At 45.3% G+C, this 22,708-nt stretch overlaps 1 protein-coding gene across 1 annotated transcript in view; it reads left to right on the top strand.

The window, feature by feature from the left end:
• Positions 1-22,708, top strand: part of ABCA12 (ATP binding cassette subfamily A member 12) — an 86,222-nt gene that overhangs the window by 20,948 nt on the left and 42,566 nt on the right. The window contains exons 13-23 of the mRNA XM_048869959.2: positions 2,301-2,480; positions 3,699-4,014; positions 7,029-7,143; positions 8,810-9,139; positions 10,312-10,381; positions 10,478-10,612; positions 11,856-12,011; positions 16,214-16,400; positions 18,843-19,061; positions 19,715-19,911; positions 20,935-21,095. Of these exons, the coding sequence (XP_048725916.2) occupies positions 2,301-2,480; positions 3,699-4,014; positions 7,029-7,143; positions 8,810-9,139; positions 10,312-10,381; positions 10,478-10,612; positions 11,856-12,011; positions 16,214-16,400; positions 18,843-19,061; positions 19,715-19,911; positions 20,935-21,095 (2,066 nt within the window). The remainder of the gene's footprint in view (positions 1-2,300; positions 2,481-3,698; positions 4,015-7,028; positions 7,144-8,809; positions 9,140-10,311; positions 10,382-10,477; positions 10,613-11,855; positions 12,012-16,213; positions 16,401-18,842; positions 19,062-19,714; positions 19,912-20,934; positions 21,096-22,708) is intronic.

Below are 22,708 nucleotides of genomic sequence, written 5' to 3'. Positions count from 1 at the left end.
GCCCCTGGGGGAAGGGGAGGGTGAGACGGCTCTGTATGCTGCCCTCGCCCCTTGCACCATCGCCGCAGCTCCCATTAGCTGGAAACCGACCATTGGGAACTGCGGAGGTGGCGCTTGCAGGTGCGAGCAGGAGTGGCGTGGGGCTGCAGCAGGCAGGCAGCCTGCCTGAGCCCTGCTGTGCTGCCTGTCCTGCCTGGAGCCTGCACCACGCCACCCCATGCCCAGCCCAGAGCTCCCTCACAGACCCCACACCCCCTCCCACATCCCGACCCCTTGCCCCAGCCCAGAGCCCCCTCCTGCACCCAAACTCCCTCCCTGAGCTTGCACCCCAAGTCCCTGCCCCAGCCCAGTGAAAGTGAGTGAGGATGGGAGGAAGGACTGGAGGGAGCAGGGCCTCGGCGAAGGGGCGAGGTAGATCCTGGGTTGATCTTAAATTCAAAATGTGATCTTGTGTGTAAAACGGTTGGAGACCACGGCTGTAAATGAACGCGGTGCCACCTAATGGCTGAATAGTGTAATATGGGTTAGCATTCCATTATAATTATAGTCCCTTCCAGCCTCAAAATTTATGAAAAATAGTCTTAAAAACCATAAGGCCTAGTTTAAATGATTCCAATCCTGAATGTTAGTCAAATAGACATTGTAAGAGAATCTCTGCAGTAAATTGTATTAATCCCCTCTGGCCACCAGAGGACACTGTTCAGACATAATTATTCACCCAAATAGTGAATTGGAAGCCTGATGGGAAGTGATTTTAATAATTCACTCACATCAGAACTGGAGTTTTGCTTTAAAGTTTTCAGGTCTCTCAGGTCCCCCTCTCCTCCCTACTCCCACAGTGGAGTAATGTAGCAGCCACTTTAATAACATAAGAACAGCGATACTGGGTGAGACCAAATGTTCATCTAGCCCAGTGGCCAATGTCAGGTACCCCAGAGGAGATGAACAGAACAGGTAATCATCAAGTGATACATCCTGTCGCCTATTCCCAGCTTCTGGCAAACAGAGGCTAGGGACACCACCCCTGCCCATCCTGGCTAATAGCCATTGATGGACCTCCATGAACTTATCTAGTTCTTTTTTGAACCCAGTTATAGTCTTGGCCTTCACAACATCCTCTGGCAAGGAGTTCCACAGGTTGACTGTGCATTCTGTGAAAAAAATCTTCCTTTTTAAACCCGCTGCCTATTAATTTTATTTGGTGACCGCTGATTCTTGTGTTCTGAGGAGTAAATAACACTTTCTAATTTACTTTCTCCACACCAGTCATGATTTTATAGATCTCTATCATATTCCCCCCCCCCCTTAGTCGTCTCTTTTTCAGGCTGAAAAGTACCAGTCTTACTAATCTCTCCTCATACAGAAGCCATCCCTTACCCCTAATAATTTTTGTTGCCCTTTTCTGAACCTTTTCCAATTTCAGTATATCTTTTTTGAGATGGAGCGACCACATCTGCACTCAGTATTCAAGATGTGGGCATACCATGGATTTATATAGAGGCAGTATGATATTTTCTGTCTTATTTTCTATCCCTTTCTTAATGATTCCCAACATTCTGTTTGTTTTTTTGACTGCCACTGCCCATTGAGTGAACGTTTTCAAAGAGCTATCCACAATGACTCCAACACAGCCCTTGTTTGTGCGAGTGGAAGCTGATGTAGATCAGGAGTGAGTCTAGCTCATTGCAACCCATATCAGCATGCTGTTTAGAATGAAATGAGTGCAAATAGTCACCTATTGGGTGCAATCACCTGTCCTAACTGCAGCAAAACCATCATACTTGTGGCCGCTGTTCCACATTAGTTACACTGCATTATGTAGTCACAATGTACAACAGCCAGAAGACAGCAGTACTTTTATTGGCTGCATTAACAGGTCTAATACACACAGCACCATGGCAGACCTACCTCCTACTTGACGGGCTTGGATAAAATAGATTGTGTTCACCACTGAGCTAAAACAGATCAGCAGACATGGCGATTACACTGAAAATCACTGGACGTGGAACGAATGGAGAACATCATACACAGTTTAAAAAACCAGCAGATTAGCAGTAACCTCTGGTTTGAAATGGTTGTCACATTCCATAGTTGACATTCTCCCAAAGACAAACTCATTAGCGTGTAAAAAATGATTAACCTAAAAATTGGGTCAACCACATGCATTCATTGCACTGATAAATGCAGAATAATATTTTACGATTAATGTTTAGTGTGATTGTTTTTTTCCATCGTTATTAGCAGTAACAGCATAATGAAGTGATGGTTCTTTTGCTTCATTCCCTTCCCCCTCACCCCAGATGATATAAGGTTGGAATTGCAGAACAACGCTGACATCATCAATCAACTGAACACATTATCTACCCTGGCAGTAAATGTATCCTCCTGTGTGTCGTTTGATCGCATTCAGGTGGCAAAAAACAGAGAGGCGCTGGAAATGGTAGCTAAAGAGCTTTTTTTGAGGAATGAACTTTTTGGAAGTAAGTGCCATGTTCAGTTACAGAAATGCCCATGTAATTAATGAATTAACCCTTTTTACCCTGTTATCATGTGCAGTAGCCAAAGTGCAGTTCATGAGTCAAGTGCTATACCCAGAGTTCTATACTAGGAAAACAATAGGTCCCAGCAAACAATGCTCAACCTGCAATCTTCAGCCAATCAGCCATGACATATTGCATGGCCATGCCTCCTTATCACAGATGAGAGTGGGCTACAATCTGCTCCTTTTCATGCAGATAGGTGTAGGTAGCCCTTGGTATCCTGGCAAGGTGCCAGTAGGGTCTTCTGTTGAGCCACCTTGGGAACCCCTGGTGAATCTCCAGGATACAGAGCTGTCCTCCAGATAGGCCTGTAGAGGGAAAGGGATATGTAAAGCAAGTAATATGAAGAGACCACACCTTTCTTTAGCAGATCATACTGTTCTTAAAATGCTTTAATGAAACCAAATAGTAGCCCATTATTGTAGGAGACATATATTAGCAGATGAGAACTACATTCGTAAAAGGCAGATGAATTTGGCCCATTAATATTTGGCTATCATATCAAGTAGGGAAAAAGAAAGGATCTTATGTGTGACCTTCGTTTAATTTTTAAAGGAATCGGAATGCGAGCTCAGGACTTTCTTGAAAGTCCCATAAACTGTTCTTTTTTAATATCCCATAATTCAAGCCACCATTAAAAACATCTCCCTTATCAACAGAAACTCTACTAACCTTAATAATGTGATGTATCAGTAGTTATTAAAACTGATTTCTTGTACCTCTATCATACATGAGATTTGATAATCTGTATATGGAATATTTATAGTTTTCCTAGTCGGGTTAGATCTAAGACCAAGGTTTTCCAAAAGTGACTAGTGATTTTGGGTACCTCCAATACTGAATGCTGATGTACGAACAACTTAAAAGGGTCTGCTTTTCAGAGGGTGGGTTCTTGGCACCCAGAATCACCAGTCAGTTTTGGAAATGTCAGCATAAATACAGTGTGAGCAACAACAGCTAACTCTGCTTTGACATGCTTGATAGTGACAACAAATTGCATATCTAGCTGAGCAGTAGGCTCTTCAGTTAAAAGACGGTTGGGTTTTAATATGCAAAAGGGTTATAAAAATGAGGAGTTCAGATTTGATACTTATACGTGGCACTATCCTACTGCAACCGTTGTTGACTGAAAAATAAATTTCACTTTGTTTTCTCAAGGTGTCATTTTCAATCTACCATCAAGCAGTAACAGACAGAGGAGAGCAACTCCCGACAGTCTCTCCCTTCCTCCACTAGTCAATTATACCATCCGAATGAGCAGCAGGATTTCCCAAACGACAAATAGGATCAGGGAGAGGATCTGGACCGTGGGCCCACATAATTCAACCTCGCAGAGCCAGATCTACAGCCGAGCCTTTATCTATATCCAGGACAGTATCGAGAGAGCAATCATTGAGTTGCAGACTGGGAAGAGTCCAGAAGAAATAGCTGTTCAAGTCCAGGCCACTCCCTACCCCTGCTACAATAAGGACATGTAAGTTCATGAGCCCTCAGGAAGTCAGCAAATCCATACCCTTGCACTGAGGCAGGACCAAGTAAACCTAGACCATCACTGAGAGGTGTTTATCTACAGTGTTCGTAAAATCCTCTAGTGATGGGGATTTCACAACCTCCCTTGGAAGCCTGTTCCAGAGCTTAACTACCCTTATTGCTAGACATTTTTTCCTAATATCTAACCTAAATCTCCCTTGCTGCTGATTAAACCCATTACTTCTCATCAATGACAATGACTTGCAGAACGTGTTATACATTAGCAGGATAATTACAATGGTTGGGACTTACCGGCTTCCTCAAAGCCATGCTCCCATGAAAAGAAAATCATAATAGAAAAGGAAAATCTATATGAAGATTTAAAGAAATATTATTTTGTTGTTTTAAAGGATCCAGGATGAGACTCTGGCCCTACCGAAATCAATGGCAAAACTCCCAGTGACTCTAGTGGGGTGAGGATTTCACCCAGAGTGCCTTGTCTCATCATTGTACTATAAATATGTGAATCGTCATAATTCCCATAGGTACTACTGTAGGTGAAAATTACTACCTCCATTTTAGAGACAGGGAAACTGAGGCATAGCGAGTCACTGGCGGAGCTGGGATTAGACTTCAGGAGTCTTGGCCTATTTCAGTAGGTGTATAAATCCAGATAGTAGCTTAGATAGTAGCTGAGTAGCAGATAGTAGCTTATCTGTTGAGGAAAAAAAAAGTCCCTAAGTTTACGAGCCTAAATATGAGCTTTAAGTTACTTGATATTACTTCAAGTTGCGGTATTTATTTTTTGTTCCAGCAATTCCAGTTTAGACACCATTCATAGTGTACAGTTCTGCTACATATGCCTCTCTCTCTCAGGGGTTGCAAGAGCTATAGAGGAGATGAGGTTGTAACTCTCCTCTCAACAATGTTGAGGGGAGACAGATGAGATTCCAGTGCACTGAGCAGTCAGGGTTAACTGCCTGCTATACCAAGTGGTGCAGTATGAATGGTGTGTGAACCAGAGTGAGTCTTGATAAACAGACTGGCACAGGAGTGAGGAGTTTTGGATTCTGCTCACCTTGAGCCAGATCTCAGTGGGCGTAAATCAGCATAACTCAGCTGACTTCAATACAGCCATGCCACTTTATACCAGCTGAGGATCTGGCCCCTGGGTGCGACAGTTATGATAAGAAATGGGATCCTGGGTCTGTGATGTCTCTGAATTATTACAGGGACCAGAGGCGGCATCCAAGCTGGGTAAACACATGTGTGAAAAGCCATTTTCAATGTATTTTACAGCAGTGAGGGATGTTCAGCAAATTGCACTGTTGGCTTGGACACTCATTCTACAGAGGGCAGTATAACTGACTCCACTCGGGCAGACCGAAAGAGTTGGGCAGGGACGGTGTCCCTGGCCTCTGCTTGCCAGAAGCTGGGGATGGGCGACAGGGGATGGATCCCTTGATGATGACCTGTTCTGTTCATTCCCTCTGGGGCACCTGGCACTGGCCACTGTCAGAAGACAGGTTACTGGGCTAGATGGACCTTTAGTCTGACCCAGTATGGCCGCTTTTAATGCAGGACATTTCATTCTCAAAGCACGAGGTTGTGCCACCTGAACTAAAAAGCTAGCTGCATCCTGTAGGGCACTTGTTAACCTTATAGGTCGATCAGCCGAGAGACCGAGAGAGAGAGAGTTGTATTCTCCTAATGTAGGTTACAATAGGATAATTCACATGCAAAGGTCTGCCACCTTATTGTGACTGTGAAGTGGTCAGGAATAGTTCAGACAATATGTCAATTATTTACAGCAAAAATACAGATTATTATTGTTAAATCATTGTGTACTATGATGAACTATTTCCTGGAGGCACTCATTATTGAGCTGTAAGCTGCTTTTCTCGCACTCTTGCTGCCAAGAAAACAACTCACCTTCACAATTCTCTTTCCCCCACCTGGAAAGTTCAGAAGATGCCATTTCATTCAATCATTAAAATACCCAGGAGCTGTGGAATGACGCTGCAGTAGAAGCTGCTATAAAATCAACATTCATCAACTGATACCGCTTAGTTACCATTTTACAGGCAAAGTTGTGGCAATCTCATATGTCATTGTACCGTAACATTTGGAAACTGCTGAAATTTGGAGACCTGGTTGACGTTCTTTTTAGTTGAAAAATGCAGTTTCATCTAAATCAAAACCTTTCATGAACGTGGGTTGATTTTTATGACGTCTTTGAGTTTCCAACTAAAACAATTCAGAACAAAATTAAATTTTAATTTCGCTTGAAATAGTTTCATTTGAGACTTTTTGCAGAAATAGTACTGGCTTTTTTCATCAGAAAGGGAACATGCTATATGTTCCTTAAAATTAATCTACTGTGGAAAATCAATCAGGTAACAATCTTGTTTTCAAATACAGTAGGCTCAATTTACTACCACCACTACTTCCTTTTGAGTGGAAGGAAAGTCTGCTGGCTAATGCATAGGGATGAGGATCAATACATGTGGATTCTAATACCAGTTCTGTCACAGTCTGACACTGGGCAAGACATTTGGGCCACAGTTTGCAAATGTGGGTGTCAAGTCAGGCACCTGAATCCAGGGAAATAAGCAGCCCGATTTTCAGAAATGGTAATTATCTGCTGACTGTATTGACTAACTTTATTCGGAGTCATGAATTCCCAGCACTTTGGATTTAGGGGCCTAACTTTAGGCGTACAGTTTTGAAAATGTTGGCCTTAATTTCTCTGTGCTACAGTTTTCCCAGCGGTTAAAATCAGATGAATAATACTTACATGGTAGCAGGGTAAAAAGGGTTAATTCATTAATATTTTTAAACTGTTTGGAAGGTCCTATGTAAGTACAAAATATCCTTATTCTAATAATTATACTCTACATTTAAAAATATGAGCATGGTTTTCCTCTGCAAAGAGTATTGGTTTGAAAAGTATATTCTTCATAAATCCCAATCCAGCACATTTTCTATTCAGCTAAATCCTGCATTTGTCTTTTACAGGTTCTTAAGCAGTGTGACCTACTCTCTTCCATTTGCTCTGATGGCTGCTTGGTCACTGTTTATAGCTGCTTTTGTGAAAAAGCTTGTTCAAGAGAAAGATCTAAGGCTATATGAGGTACAGTAATGAAATTATGACTAGATTTTCTATCTAGAAGATAATGTGACATTGACTGGAGCAACATAAGTGTTAAAAGCCCCGTTTTCAATGTATAAAATGCACATGTTAAACATGTAAATGTATGGAGTCAATGAAATGAATGAATTGTAGTTGAAGGGAAATCACTTACTTTCTTTGTTAAAATGAGAGCTGGCGGCTGACAGAGTTTCTGCAAATAAACCAGCTCCTGCTGCGTGTTTCCATTTAGGTGGGTGGGGATGACAAGCTGTCGATGTGTTATTAGTGGTTTTATTCAGTGAGGAATGGGGGACAGCTATATGAAACGTTCAACCTAAAATCAACTTATATACAGCCTGGTTCAAGTTTAACCTGTGTTTCTGAACGTGCTGCAATGGTTTGCTGGAACTGCTCTGTTTGTGTAAACTGTCTTGCAAATCTTTTGTTATCTTGACTTTTCCTGAAAGGTCGCTCAGGGCAATCTAGTCACATAAGTCTCATGGCTCGTCTCTTGTGTCCCTGATTGGACCCATACCCCGTGTGATCAGGAGGGGTTTGCAAACTCAGGAGACACAATGTTCCCTGGGTATCTAAAGGAGAGGCTGAAATTGGGGCAGGCCCCCAGCCAGTACAATGCCCCAGGTGTTGTATTTTACATCATCTCTTGCGAAAGAGAGCTCTTGGCTCATTGCGCCTACCAGAGGGAAAATAATAGCATTGAAAGCAAAGTGAAGTTCTTTTCCCTGCCATAATTTAATTGGATTTTCAAAGTGAACATGGACTACAGCCTTGAGAGCCAAAGGGCTTTTGCAAGCCTAACCCTCAGCAATCAACAAGAACTCAGACAGATCTGTTCCTGTTACCATTCCCATGGAAACAGCTGCTGGATCACCAAAAAATGTCTTAAACTAATGGACACTTACAAAAATTGAAGGAAATTTCATGAGTTCTTTTCTTAAAACAACCCAAAACCAATTAATTGATTGATCTAATTGATCGCAGCTTTCATGCCATTTTCCACAGGAACCAGAGGAGCGGCAGGCTTGTTAGAAATGTAACCAGTCGCATCAGTTATAGAAAAGAGCTGTGAATGTGGTTTCTCTTGCAGCACATAATATTCTTAGGCTACTAAAGCTGAGAGGGCCAGGTTCACAGCTGATGTAAATGAGTGAGCCTTTGTTGCAGCAGTGTCTGTTTATACCAGGAGGCTCTGGATTTCTAGTGTTAGGTAAGAGGGAAATGAGGAAATTGACTTTTTCTTTTACAGTGAGGTCCTTGGTTGAGATTTTAAAAGTGTCTTTGCAGTAAAACCACTCAATAGTCTTTTAAAATATATTCAAAATGTTTTAGAAAAGCAACGAATACTATAGGCTTATACGAGAGGCTAATGTTAGTATTTGCGTTGGATTTTGGGGGCCATGTATACCTTCTGGGACATGTCACTCTTTTACTGGACTGTTCTGCAAACACAGGATAGTCCGAAGATGCAAATTTGCTAGGCTACACTGGTTTATAAGTAGAGCATATGCCAATATTAGAGAGGGCATGCTCTAATTTCATGCACTATCCAGAGTGTGAGAAGAGAGAGAAGTATTTCAGTGACAAGTATATAATCAGAAATATCTCTTAATAAACAGCTGTCCCTTTTCTGCCTTCTTTTCCATAGTACATGAAGATGATGGGTGTCAACTCCAGCAGCCATTTCATTGCCTGGTTCATTGAAAGCGCCACCTTCCTTCTAATCACAGTCATGTTTCTCATCATTATACTGAAAGTTGGCAACATCCTGCCCAAAATCAATGTGGTGATTCTGTTCCTGTACCTTATGGACTACAGCCTCTCCATCATAGCCATGTGCTACCTCATCAGTGTCTTCTTCAACAACACCAACATCGCCGCCTTGGTCGGCAGCCTTATCTACAGCCTCACCTTTTCTCCCTTCATTGTGCTGCTGGTAATTGAGAATCATTTGAGCTTTTCAGTGAAGAGTCTGCTGGTAAGTTTTTTTCTCATTAAAATAAAGGGGTGGGGGTGTCTGGCAGCAGACATTTGCTTCTGGTGCTCCCGAGGGTCACAAATGAATGTGAGCTGAGTGGCTTCATTCTAGACTCTGCTTAGGGACATCACCAACCCACTGCACAACGTGACGCAAGATAGAATTCTCCAGGTTCTGATCAAGAGCTACCCACAGCTAGACTAGCAAGGCTGTTATGGATAGAAATGAGGGATTCTGTCAGCGCTTTAAGGGAAGGTTGCTGACTTCATTACACCTGGCGCTGCCAATTCGTTGATTGCACAAACCTCAAATTCCCCTTTACATAGCAATGAAACCAGACCTCAAGAATTATAACGTAATGCTTGCTCCAAAAGAGAAAAAACAAGATGATCAGATATCAGTTCCTTTCTGAACTGAGATATGGAATAAAAGGACTTAGCAGGAGGGGCAAAACATCTCACTGGCTAACGCATCTCTGTCCTGCAATGGAAACCTCAGATCCTGCACTCCATTGGGATCCCACAATGTAAAGCAGTTACACCCAAATCTTCAAATACATTTAGGCTCCTAACGTCCACTGATTTCAATTCAAATTGGGAGCCTAAATACCTCTGAGGATCTGGGCCTTAGTGTCATTTTGGCATACGGGAGTACCTTTCTCATTGCCTGGACTGTATAAAGTCAAGGTATTAGTCTCATAAGTAAAAACCTCTGACTGGAGACAAAATTTTCTCTGGAATCATAGATGTTTAGGTCCCAAAAGCCAAATTCATTGCTTGCATAAGCAAACATAAGTCCACAGAATTCAGTGGATTAATTTTGCCCCGTGCTTCAAGTAATTCTGACTGACTGATTAACTTGCAAAGTTGCAATTTTTCAAAATTTTTATCGGCCAAAATCCTCTCTTTGTGAATACTGCTTGCGTAAGATATCGAACTGTCTGATTTTTGTGTACAAATGCATGTTTTTGCACAAAGAAGCAACTGCATATGCAAAATCATAGGGGCACTTTTAGAGACCACCACTGAAAATTTTATCAATAATGTGTTTGATCCAGTGCTCACTGAAGTCAGGGGAAAGATTTGCTGCCACATCTCTGGCCACTGGATCAGGCCCAGTGAAGGTTTTTTTGTGAATTCTTCAGTAATTTTGTTTTCCAATTTGTTCCACAGAGCCTGTTGTCCCCAACTGCATTCAGTTATGCAAGTCAGTACATTGCTCGTTATGAGGAACAGGGCATAGGTAAGTAGGGGACATATGAAACTAAGTTTTGCTCCTTCATGACGGTGATACTTCATCAACATATTTCACACTATATTCTCTATATCTTTACTACAGGCCTGCAATGGGACAATATGTATAGCTCACCCATGTCTGGCGACAATACTTCTTTTGGCTGGATGTGCTGGCTAATTCTGATAGACTCTTTCATCTATTTCATTCTGGGCTGGTACATTAGGAATGTTTTCCCAGGTAAGAATGCCAAGTATTACAGGCGACTGCCACACAGTCTCCCTTGAAAATTATAAATCAGCCCTGGCGGATTCCAGAATTCATGGGAGTGGGTAGATCTGTCCTCGGCAGTGCCCTCCACTTGTAGATCAAGGAGGCATGATTTGCTTTTTAATTGTATGTGACACACAGTAATAGCTTAGGGGGTGTCCTTGGGTTCCAGTTGTGACTGGGTATCTGAGAGGTGTAATGAATCTGTGACAGGGTGACGCAGCAGCCCAGAAAGGGTTAGGGGGTCCCTGCCGGTCACATGGCTAGGTGGGCTTTTTAAGAAGCTGGACTGGGAAAGGCTGCGTATCTTTTCCCCTGGCTGATAGAAGCCAGGGAAAAGCCTTTGGGGATGTAGCCAGTATTTGTCAGCATAGGAGCCGACTCCGTGGGTGCTCTTGGGCTGGAGCACTCATGGGGAAAAATTAGTGGGTGCTCTGCACCCACTGGCAGCCAAGCTCCCCTCCCCCCCCTCCTCCCTTGAGCATGCCATGTCCCCGCTCCTCCACCTACCTCCCAGCGCTTCCCCCTGGCCGCTACCAAACAGCTGTTTGGCTGCTCCGGGGGTGGGGAGGGAGGGAAGGAGCGGAAACATGGCGTGCTCAGGGGAGGAGACAGGGAAGAGGTGAGGCCGGGACAGGGATTGGGGAAGGAGTCGGAATAGGGGCAGGGAGGGGGCAGAGTTGGGGCAGGGACTTTGGGGAAGGGGTTGGACTGGGGGCAGGGGTGGGGGCAGAGGGGGATCAAGCACCCACCAGTGGGAGCAGAAGTCGGTGCCGATGTTTGTCAGTGGAGTTGTTTTATTTTGTGTCCTACGGCTCCTTTCATTTCACACAATAACTCATGCCCTGAGGCAAGGGGCTTTAAAGGACTTGGATGTGGTGTTTGTTTCCCTTCCCTGGCTGGTGAAATGGTCTATCAGTGTACAGACACCTACAGTGGGCCTGGGAAGAAAAGTAAAGTGCTCCTTCCATCTGACTATGAAATTACTCAGGATAATATATTACACAATATTTCCTACTATGCAAGCGGAGAAAAATCCTATACAGGAGTTACCAATCGTACACGTGGGCATCAAGGCGAGGATAAACTCCTCCGGACTTTATCTTTGCTATTCACCAGTGCGCAGTCGCAGCCAGTACTTTCTGTAAGATGTCAACGAGCATATACTTCAATTTGCTTCTTTCCTCCTTTTTCCTTTTGTTTATGGTTGCAGGAAAATATGGCATGGCTGCCCCATGGTATTTCCCATTGCTTCCCTCCTACTGGGCCGAAAGCTACGGTGACAGACCATTATGGAACGAGAAGAGATGCGGACTCCTCTTCACCAAACTCTTGCTCAGAAAAGAGGCTGCATTCGCCAGTAAGATGTGTACGTGCCTACTAGAATTGTTAATGATGGTAATCCCGGCAAGCGCTATATGAAGCTAAGTTTACAACGGGGGCGCCATGTCGTGTGTAGGCAATGTTTGTCCAGAGGAATGGACAGTACAGGAATGGACTTGTTAAATACTCAACAAGTCCATTCCTGTACTGGAGAGATTGCTGGTTGCAGTGGTAGCCCAGTTGTTTTAAATGTAAGGGATAACTCTGAAACCTTTCCTTATCTAGAATCAGAATGACCGGGTTAAGTACACCCGCTCTGCCATGTCTATGTGCAAACTTGACACTGGCCCATGCAATCTTAGAGAGGTGCAGTTACCTAGTTTGGACATGCAAATGCAGGTTTGCCTTTGACAAAAGGGATGCCTGTATTTAAAAGCTTGCTAGGTTTACCTAAGGTACATAAATATGGTTTGCTTGAAGAAAGGGAGTACTTGTGGCACCTTAGAGGCTAACGAATTTATTTGAGCGTAAGCTTTCATGAGCTACAGCTCACTTCATTGGATGCTCACGAAAGCTTATGCTCAAATAAATTGATTAGTCTCTAAGGTGCTACAAGTCTTCCCTTTCTTTTTGCGAATACAGACTAACATGGCTGCTATTCTGCAACCTGTCACGGTTTGCTTGGTATTTTTAGCATGCCCTATGCGTGTTTTAGGGAATACCTTCAATTCTGGAAAGCTGAGCTAATATTATTTAGTTAACTACAGGCCTAACAAAAAACCCCTTACACTGACGTCAGGGAGTGATGGATCCAATCCCACAACTGCTATCAAGCCGTAGTGCTTACTGCCTTGAGAAATCGTATGAAAACCAGTTAGACTCTTCTCACTATGCTTTGTAGCAAGTGTTTTCAGGATCAGGACCTAAGGCGTTATCTCAGACAAGTGGCAAGGGATTAAGGATGGCAGGACATAATTCCATGTCTGTTTCTTTTTAATCAGTTTGTAACATAAATTTCTTTAGTTTGTCTTCTTCAGAAGTATCTGAGCACAGAGCCAGGATCTGCTGAGTTTTAGTCCTCGCTCTTACTCCCTCTGGGGCCTAGGGCAAGTCACTTCAGCTCTTTGTGAGGCTGTGTCTACACTGGAAACCTTACAACAGCGCAGCTCTATCGCTGCAGCTGTGCCACTGTATGGTTTCCCATGTAGCCGCTCTATGCCAATGGGAGAGAGCTTCATTAATTTAATATATAATTGAATTAAACCACCCCCAATGAGCGGCGGTAGCTATGTCGGTGGGAAAGCGTCTGTACACACCGGTGCGCCTGTCGGTGAAAATTACGTTGCCTGGGGGTGTTTTTTTCACACCCCCGACCGACAAAAGTTTTACCAATAAAAGTGCTAGTTTAGAGAGAGCCTCAGTTTCCTTGTTTGTACAATGTGATTAGCACTGTAACCCTTCCCTACCTTCCTGATAGGGGTGTTGAACAAACTGATTGATTAGTGAAGACGGGTTAAACGCTTCGTTCTTATATAATGCTTCTCGTGTTCATAAAGTGCTTATTATTTCAAATAATGGCTTTTTATAATATGAACAGGAATAGCAGCAGCTAAAATAATGAGAGTACAATGCAGACAGTTAAATTAGCATCATTATTACTACTAATGATAATAATTAATTTTTACAAAAAAGTGCCTAGAGGCCCCAACCACGATTGCTCCCCCACCCCCAGCGAGGCCTAATGAGAGACAGTCCTGGTCCGAAGGAGCTCACCCTTCAAACAGACAAGACAGACAAAGGGAGGTGGGCGGGGGGAGAGAAGTAGTGGAAGTGTCTTGAGCAAGGTCATGGACAGGTCAGTCATCAAACCATGAATAGAGCCCAGGCAGGGCGGCGAGTTACATGGGCCCATGGTGCCCAGGCTCCAGCAATATTCAGGGCCCAGGGGCCCAGCTCCACCAATGTTTGGGGCCAGGTCTCTCTCCCAGCCCCACCTGCTGCCCCCACGCATCTCCTCCAAGTGTCTCCCAGACCCCACTTGCTGCCCCGGGCGCCTCCCGTGGACCCCGGAGCATCCCTGTCTCAAGCTGGTGGTTGCCCCCTGCAGCTCCACCCTGTGCTCTGCTGTGCTGGCTCCGGGCATCAACTGCTGCCGCAGGGTCCTAGTGACCCCCTCCTCGGGCCAGGGCAGGCTGACCCTGACCCTGCCTTTCCACCTCGGACCCTTCTTTTTTCCGTTGGGACCCTCCACCAGCACAGGGGTCCCCCCCCCCGCCCGCAGTCACTGCTCCTGCCCCATGCTGGGCAAGGGGCAGCCCCATCCACCACCCCCAGTGAGGCTACAGTGAGGGGCAGCAGCAGGGGAGGAGGCGCACATGTGATGGCAGCCCCCCCACCTGGCACACACCACAGGGAAGGCAAGGGGGCTTCCTGGACCTGAGAGGGGCCCTAGGAGCATGTGCAGTGACAGTGGTGAGAGGTGAGTGTGCTGCTGGGGGAAGGGGAGAGGGCCCCCCCCCCCCGGAGCTCGCTGGGGTGGGGGGGTCTTCCTCTCTGGCCCCAGCCCTGGGGCAGCCTGCCTGCACTCCAAACTCCTCTTCCCCTGCCCTGCCCCACCCCAGAGCCCGCACCCCCAACCAGAGCCCTCACCCTGCCACATCCTAACCCTCTGCCCCAGCCCTGAACCCCTCCCACACCCCAACCCCCTCATCCCCAGGCCCAGCCAGAGCCCTCACCCCTGCATGCTGCACCCCAACCCTCTGCCTGAGCCCCCCCACACCCCAAACCCCTCATCGCCAGCACCACCCTGAGCCCTCACATTTTTACATAATTTAAAAATATATATATAGGCTTACAAGGCAGGGGTGTGTGTGTGGGGGGGTACTTAGACCTATTCTGGGCACCACCAAAAATTATACAAATGTGCCGCCCCGGGTGTCTTGACTCCCAGTTAAGTACCCTGCCACTCGACACACCCTCCCTCCTCAGACAGTTGTGTATTTATTGAGCATTATTTGCGTTAGGTGGCATGGGCATGGGGCCACTTATAAACTGATTAATTTTTACTGGTATGTGTTGTTATAAGCTGTAGAGAGACAAGGTAGAGGAGGTAAGATCTTTTATTGGAACAACTTCTGGTGGTGAGAGAGACAAGCTTTCGAGCTACACAGAGCTCTTCATCGGGTCTGGGAAATGTACTCCAAGTGTCACAGCTAAACACAAGATGGAACAGATTATTTAACATAAGTAGTTAACACACATTTCCAGGGGCCATTCAAGGTGAAACGGCCTATTGACAACCCTCCAGTCACAGGGAGGAAAGGAAAGGGTGTGAGGAAAAGGCAGCTTGTTGGGAGGTTGGGGAGGGGGGGTTGTGTGGATTGTAGATTGCTGTAATAAGCCATAAATCCACTAGTGCCTCTGTTCAGCCCGTGATTTTTAGTGTCTAGCAGAGTAATGAATGTAAGCTCCCAGGCTCGTCCTTTGAAGGTGCTGTGCAGGTTTCCTTTGAGGACGAGGACTGAGAGGTCCGATATAGAGTGATCGTTTTGTGAGAAATTTTCAGCCCAGGTGACAGGGTGTTTTTTCTTTTCTCATTTTCCTGTGAGAGTTCATTGGAGAGTGCAGTGATTGTCTGGTTTCACCCACATTGTTGGTAGTGGGGCATTTAGTGTACTGGATGAGGTACATCATATGTGGTGATAGGCATGTGTAGGACCCATGGACCTTGAAAGGTTTGTTGCGGGAGGGTATTGATCATCATAGCAGTGGAGCTATGTCTGCAGGTTTGGCATCTGTTGTTCTGGCAGGGTCTGGTGCCGCTTTGAGTTGCTGTGTGCTGGTCTCTGGAAAGCTTGCTTCTGATGATGAGTCTGGAGAGGCTGAAGGTTGTTTGAAGGCCAGAAGAGGGGCTTCGGGAAAGATGTCTTTTAAGATGTAGTCCCTATCGAGTAGGGGTTGTAATTGTTCAATGATACCCTATATGGGTTCCAGTGTGGGGTGATAGGACCAACACATCTACAGCACCACATACAATCATGGAAGTTTGAAGCTGTAGGAAGTTAGAGGGAGAAATATTGGAAAGTTCAAAAATGATGCAAATACCAGGGAATGTTCCCAAGTTTTCAGCTGACAAGAATGTATTTCTCTTTATTGTTCTTTATAAAAAGCCCTATACCTTTTCTCGATAAAAAGGTCCATAGCCTCATATATAAAGTCATAAGTTATCTCTTCTGGTTCTTTTTTTAGATGTCAAAAGTGCCCTTCCTCCTAACCTCGAGCCTGAACCCCCCAACCTCACCGTGGGAGTCTCTCTTCATGGAATAACAAAGACCTATGGCTCCAAAGCTGCCGTTGAGAACCTCAGCCTGAACTTCTATGAAGAAAACATCACCTCCTTGCTGGGGCACAATGGAGCTGGAAAAACAACGACAATGTATGTCTCTCTTGAAGAGTGGTTATTAGACGCTTTGTCAAATGGGTCTGTGTTGCGAGTGGGGATGAGTGAAAGAACAAATGGGAGTTCTCAGTGTTATAAGGTCTGGATAAGATGTCTTCTTTGATTTGGTCTTTTTGTAATTATCGTACATGGTGTACCTTGCCCCTTGTCCATCCCCCCTGTTATAGATAAGGGTGTTTTTCTACTTTGGAGTCTGACCGTACTGGTTTAGAGCATTTTAATAGGGGAAAGTGATCTCTCCTGATATCGAGGAAACAGAATTAAAAGCCGTAATAGTCATTGGGTGCGTCCTAATCTAATGGAATTCCTATAATATTATATAGCACAGCAGTGACTGCAAGTTCCATGGCACTTTGGTGCCCATGGCAACTTGCTCCCAAAAGCAGCGGTTGATTGGCTCATATCCCAGGCTGCAGCAGTATTGGGAAGAAGCTTAATGGCTGCGTATTTAAATGAAAAGCAAATGAGTCTGCTGGGCTGGGAAGAGCAATGGGTTAATCTATTTTGGCCTTTCAGTTCTGCCAGGTTTGCATGTTTTCATTATTAGGATTTTTAAATAATGAATCTTAGAACAGACCTGTAGGACTGGATTTCCCCTGCGTCCAAGCTGTGCTCAGCACTAGGGTGGGATGATGAGCCCCCCAGGAGCTGTTTACACCTCCGGCGCTGTGAACTGGTCTGTGGAGAATCCAGGCATGCGTAAAAGCAGCAGGAGTTAGAGCAGCCTAAGGAACCCTACATCACAACAAGAGCAATGTAGCACAGTGGAACTCCACCCCACAATTGACATCCATCCTAGCTCCCCAAACATGTCCTCTGTGCTGCACTAGGCTGGGGAATGACTGTTCCAGGAGCAGCTCCATCAGTCACACAGGTGCCTAGGTTAGAGAGTATGAAACCCAGAGTTCTCCATTGTAAGCCCACCTCTCTGGAGTCCTATGCTGCAGACTTAACACAAGGCCCTCCTTCCTCCCTTCCACAGCACCCCAGCATTAGAGCGATAGGCACAGCATACCAAACCTTGCAACAACTGAAAGGCCCAGGAATGATGAACATGTAGGCGTTACCCGGACAGTACATTAAGCTGATAAGTAAAGAGATCCCTAGGAGGACTGAACCCACAAAGGCAGACACACCTTATGACTCTGGATTACTAATTCATCCTGTATCCGCCGAGGAGATCACAGAGAGAGATAGTGTGAGAATAATCATAGTGACTTTCTGGAACTTGACAGCTCGGGCAAATTCTGACGGGGATGAGCAGGGGTCACAGGTTCCTTTCTTTTTCTTTTTTAAATGCAATTAAGGGAGGGTTTGGAGTCCCAAGGGAATGAAGAGCTCTTGCTCAGGGCTTAGCAGCAGCTGGAAAGGCCAAGGGGCAGCTTGAGAAATAGCTTCTCCTTTTAAACCCTACAGGAAGTCTCTGAAAGCGACCTATATTGCATTAGTAGTCATTATGGGGAGAAAGTACTTTCCTCAGTTCCACTGGGTATTGCTGGGTAGGTAATTATTTGCCTGAACTAACCTACTGGATGGAGACCTGAACTACATGAGGTGCTCACTGTAGGTATTTTGTCTGGAAGTCTACGATTTGCTCTTTTTCTTGCTAAGAATGGCAGTGAACTCAGTGAACTCTCACTTTCAAAGCCAATGTGGTTACCAGCAATTTGGAGGTCACTAGATAGTGCAGCTAAAACTCTCTAAAATTTAGAGTGATCTTCACAATGTGGTTTTTCAGTAACTAAACAGCAGCTCAGGGGTCCATATTTATCTAAGTGTGGGGTAAGCCCAGTGGCCTGATGGCAGAGCAGTGTGCTTCCACAAAGAGGATCTGAGTTCAGAACCTGAGCTTTGGCCCCTTGACTCTGGGCCATCAGACCCTGAGCGTGTTGCTGGTATAGAATAACCCTCTTATGGGCTCCCCAGCAAAGACACAGAGCTGACAGGTTTCAGAGGAACAGCCGTGTTAGTCTGTATTCGCAAAAAGAAAAGGAGTACTTGTGGCACCTTAGAGACTAACCAATTTATTTGAGCATGAGCTTTCGTGAGCTACAGCTCACTTCATCAGATGCACAGGCTCTGAAGGGAACTGTCTTGTCCTCATTGGCGGAAAGGAGCGTTGCCATGATGTGGAGTCTTTGTGAATGGCAACAGGGGAGGGATAAAAAGGTGAAGTGGGGATACCTCTTGCTCCCTTTCTCTTTACCTGGCTGCACAGGTCAGTCCAGTCTTTCCTCATGCTGTAGGCCCCCAGAGCTGTCTGGGACTTCCCCTTGGCAGCTCGAATGTGGCTGCCTTGCACTAAATCAAGGAGAGTTATATTAGGAGTCCCGCTAGGGGAATTCTGCTAGGCGCTCAGCGAGCCCCTGGGGAAGAGAATCTCCGCATTTGTTTACGCCATTTTCTTTTTTCTCCCAGATCTATTTTGACAGGGCTGTTTCCTGCATCATCAGGCACGATATTTGTTTATGGCAAGGATATCAGGACCGATCAGGACCTCATCAGGAAGAACATGGGTGTCTGTATGCAGCACAACGTGCTATTTAGTTGCCTCACTGCCAAGGAACATTTGCTGCTCTATGGCTACATCAAAGTCCCGCACTGGAGTGAGCAGGAGCTGGATGAGGAAGTGAAAAGGTCTGATAATGCGGATGCCACACTCCCTCAGCATGTGTCACCTACAGTGTTCTCGCATGTTAATGCAGAGTATGGCTGTAATAGTCACCACAAGTGGTTGGACTCAATGCAGGAATCACTGGGTAAAATTCTACAGCCGGTGTTAAGCAGGAGGTCAGGCTAGGTTATTATAGTATCCCTTTTGGCCTAAAATCTTTGGAGCTAGGAAAACATGGACCCTGTCCCAAGGAACTTACAATCAGCTGTAGATATTCTTCTTGATGAGATTCCCCAGTATGGTTCCAGGTACTTTGCACCACTCCAGAGACAGAGCTCCAACGAGCCAGCTAAAATGGGATTAGAGCTGCTTTGTGTCACCAAAACGTGCAAAGACCAGGAACCTACCAGTGAATCTGGCACTTTGTGTTCTCCAGCCGCAAGATCCTGCCCTTAACCTTGACATGTCAGATGGAATTTTTGAAGCATCCTAAAAAACACCCCCCCTGTGTCTGAGCTACATGTTAAACTATCATGCTGCATTATGACAATTCTGCATGGCAGTTCATGCCTGAGCAGTTTTTCATTTGTGTTAATGTTGCTTGATGCATTCAGATTCCCTTCCTTTTGCTAAATAACTGAACTGCAGCCTTTGGGGGCTTTTTTGCGTTTTGAAGGACTCTGAAGGATACTGGCTTGTACAGCCATCGTCACAAACTAACTGGCTCCCTGTCGGGAGGGATGAAAAGAAAGCTGTCTATATCGATAGCTCTCCTTGGTGGATCAAGGGTCGTGATCTTGGATGAACCAACCACTGGTGTGGACCCATGCTCTCGGAGGAGTATTTGGGAGATTATATCGAAAAATAAAAAAGGTACTGCAAAGATACTCGGGGTAGCATTTTTTAAATGCACCCAAGTGATTTAAGCTCCTAAGTGGCTACATCACTTTTGAAAATGGGACTTAGGGTCCTTTGTTGCTTTTGAAAACATTACCCAAGATTCTTACACATGAAAATCCAGCAGCAGTAGCCACAGTTAGAAATGGGGGCCCTGGCAGGTAAAAGTTGCCCTTGCTGCTAATGGCAGGATTAGGGTTGGTTGGAAAATGGTTGGATGTTCAAGAATGGGTACGGACAGGCTTGGCCAAGCAATTGTGTCCCTCATCCAGGCTCTGATCCAAAGCTCATTTAAGTGAATTAGAGTCTTCAGTGGGTTTTGGACCAGGTCCCCAGTCCTTGAAAAATATTTCCAGAAGAATTATAATACATTTATCAAGGAGGGAGCAGTTTTCTCGAAGTCTTAATTGTTGTAATAATTTCATGAAAGGGGCCTGACTGACAGTCCACATGATTCATGCCCGATCTTGTACTAGCACCCAAGTGACTGGTCTGAGGGCTGAATGGTTCAACCAGGCCAGAATCCTTCTCCCTGGGCTATGAAGTAGCAGCAGGACTGCTCCCGGGGCATTACTCCAGCCACAGGGATGGATGAAGCTCCATAGCCCAAGCACCTCTGGATCTATAGCTGGTGGAAGATCCATTGGTACCACCTTTTTCTGCCTCTCTAAAAACCTCCATGGCCTATGAGATATAGAGACCACAAAGAGCTGGGCTTTATGGGGAATAGGGTCTTTTGAGACCCTCGATGGGCTCCTGTTATCTTCCGCTAAATTCACTTTGAAAAATTAACTCTGCCATAGTGCTTAGGGGAGCTTTCAGTTTCTTCCTAATTTTGCCTCTTAATCAACTCCACTATTAATTCTAGACATGTACATATGATATTCAATGCACTGTCTGTAGCCCTCATTTGACTGTCTTTTGCCTGTACCACATATTTCAAAATCTCCATTTATTCTATCATGTGTCTTTTGCTTTGTTTTCATATGCATTTTCCAGGCCGAACAATTATTCTCTCTACCCATCACTTGGATGAAGCGGAAGTTTTGAGTGATCGAATTGCGTTCCTGGAACATGGAGGACTCAAATGCTGTGGGTCTCCATTCTACCTCAAAGAAACGTTCGGTGATGGATACCACCTGACTCTCACTAAGAAGAAGGTTTGTAACTGTGTTGGGAACTGAAGAGGTTTAGGCTGAAATTTTCAGAAATAACGAGTGGTTTTGGTTGCCCAATTTGAAATACCTTCAAGGGGCCTGAGTTCCATCGTAAAAAGAATTGAGAAGAGAGAGGCAAATAACGGCATCCCATGAAAATCAAGCACACTGTGGAAAGGTTGGTAGAAGGTCTTATCTACATGGTGGAAATTGACCAGAATAGCTATTCTGGAATAATTCTCATGTATGGACCCTTTATTCCAGATTAAAAATGATATTAGTCCAGAATAAAGTCACTTTTATTTCAGAAGAGTTCCCACTTGGGGAATTATTCTGGAATAGCTATAGTGGCCAGTCTGAGTTTCCCCAGACATGCCATAAGTGGTGGAGTGAATCAAAATGAAACCTTGAGTCCTGATTCAGCACTTAACCACACTGGGAAAAGATTAAAGGGTTTATGGGTAGGGTGACCAGATGTCCTGTTTTTAAAGGGACAGTCCTGTTTTTTGGGACTTTTTCTTATATAGGCGCCTATTACACCCCCACCCCCGTTCCGTTTTTCCACAGTTGCTGTCTGGTCACCCTATTTATGGATGCCTTCCAGTCACATGGCTGCTCAGGTGGGGTACAAAAGGAACAGGAAGCTGAGTCAAAAGGGGAGTTTAGGGGAAGGGTGAGTCTTCTCTCCTCCTCGCTGTCTAAAGCAGGGAAAGCCTCTGGGAATCTTGGCCCAGTGTTTCTCAGCTTTCTTAGCTTGCAGTCATACTTATCCATAAAGTAAGCTTGAAGGAGATTAAGCAGATGAAGGTCCCACATTCAAAATCAATGGGAGTTGTGGCCCTGATCCTTCTTGATGCTTTTGAAAATCTCAGCCTCGGCCAATGGGGCTTAAGCACTTGCTTAAAGTTAGGCACGTGCTTGAAGTGCTTTTCTGAAAGGGGGCCTTTGTGTGCAAGGTTTTAGTCTGATGTGCTAGGGGACAAGAAACAAAATAGTGGGATGTAACCAGAAAATAGAGAAATTCCCCAGGGGATGGGGGTGGGGGATTTCCTTGGCCATGGCATCTCCACTTCTGATTACCAAGTAGCTGCTCTTATTACTCCTGAGGGCATTCTGTGCCAAAAATTAAAAATTCTGCCCCAGAAAAATAAAAATTCTGCACACAATATTTTAAATTTTTGCAAATTTTATTTGTCAAATAAATGTGGAGACTCCAGCATAGCATTGGGTATCACTGGCTGCACAGAGGTGGGAGATCATTGTGCAATGCCCACGGGACATGGACTCAGCGGTGAGACTGCACCCAACCCTGACACCGCTCAAGGACTGGGGTTACCCCAGAAACACCCCAGAGCCCTGCCCCTCTGTGCCAGGTGCACCAGGCAAGCTCAGCAAGGCAGGATCCAAGTGTGGAGGGGCTTAGTGTGGGTGGATCCAGGTGTGGGTTGAGAGGGTTCTGTGTGGGGCAATCTGGGTGCGGGTGGCTCAGTGGGGGATCCAGGTGCAGGGGGGATCTGGATGCACAGGGACTTGGTGGGGGGTTCTGGATGCAGTGGTAATGGGACTCTGCAGGGGTGTCCCGGTGAAGGTGGTTGGGGCTCAGTGGGGGGAGGGTG

This window comes from Caretta caretta, chromosome 11, assembly GCF_965140235.1.
Source record: "Caretta caretta isolate rCarCar2 chromosome 11, rCarCar1.hap1, whole genome shotgun sequence".
In the NCBI taxonomy this organism is placed as follows: domain Eukaryota; kingdom Metazoa; phylum Chordata; order Testudines; family Cheloniidae; genus Caretta; species Caretta caretta.
This window is presented reverse-complemented; position numbering and strand designations above follow the sequence as displayed.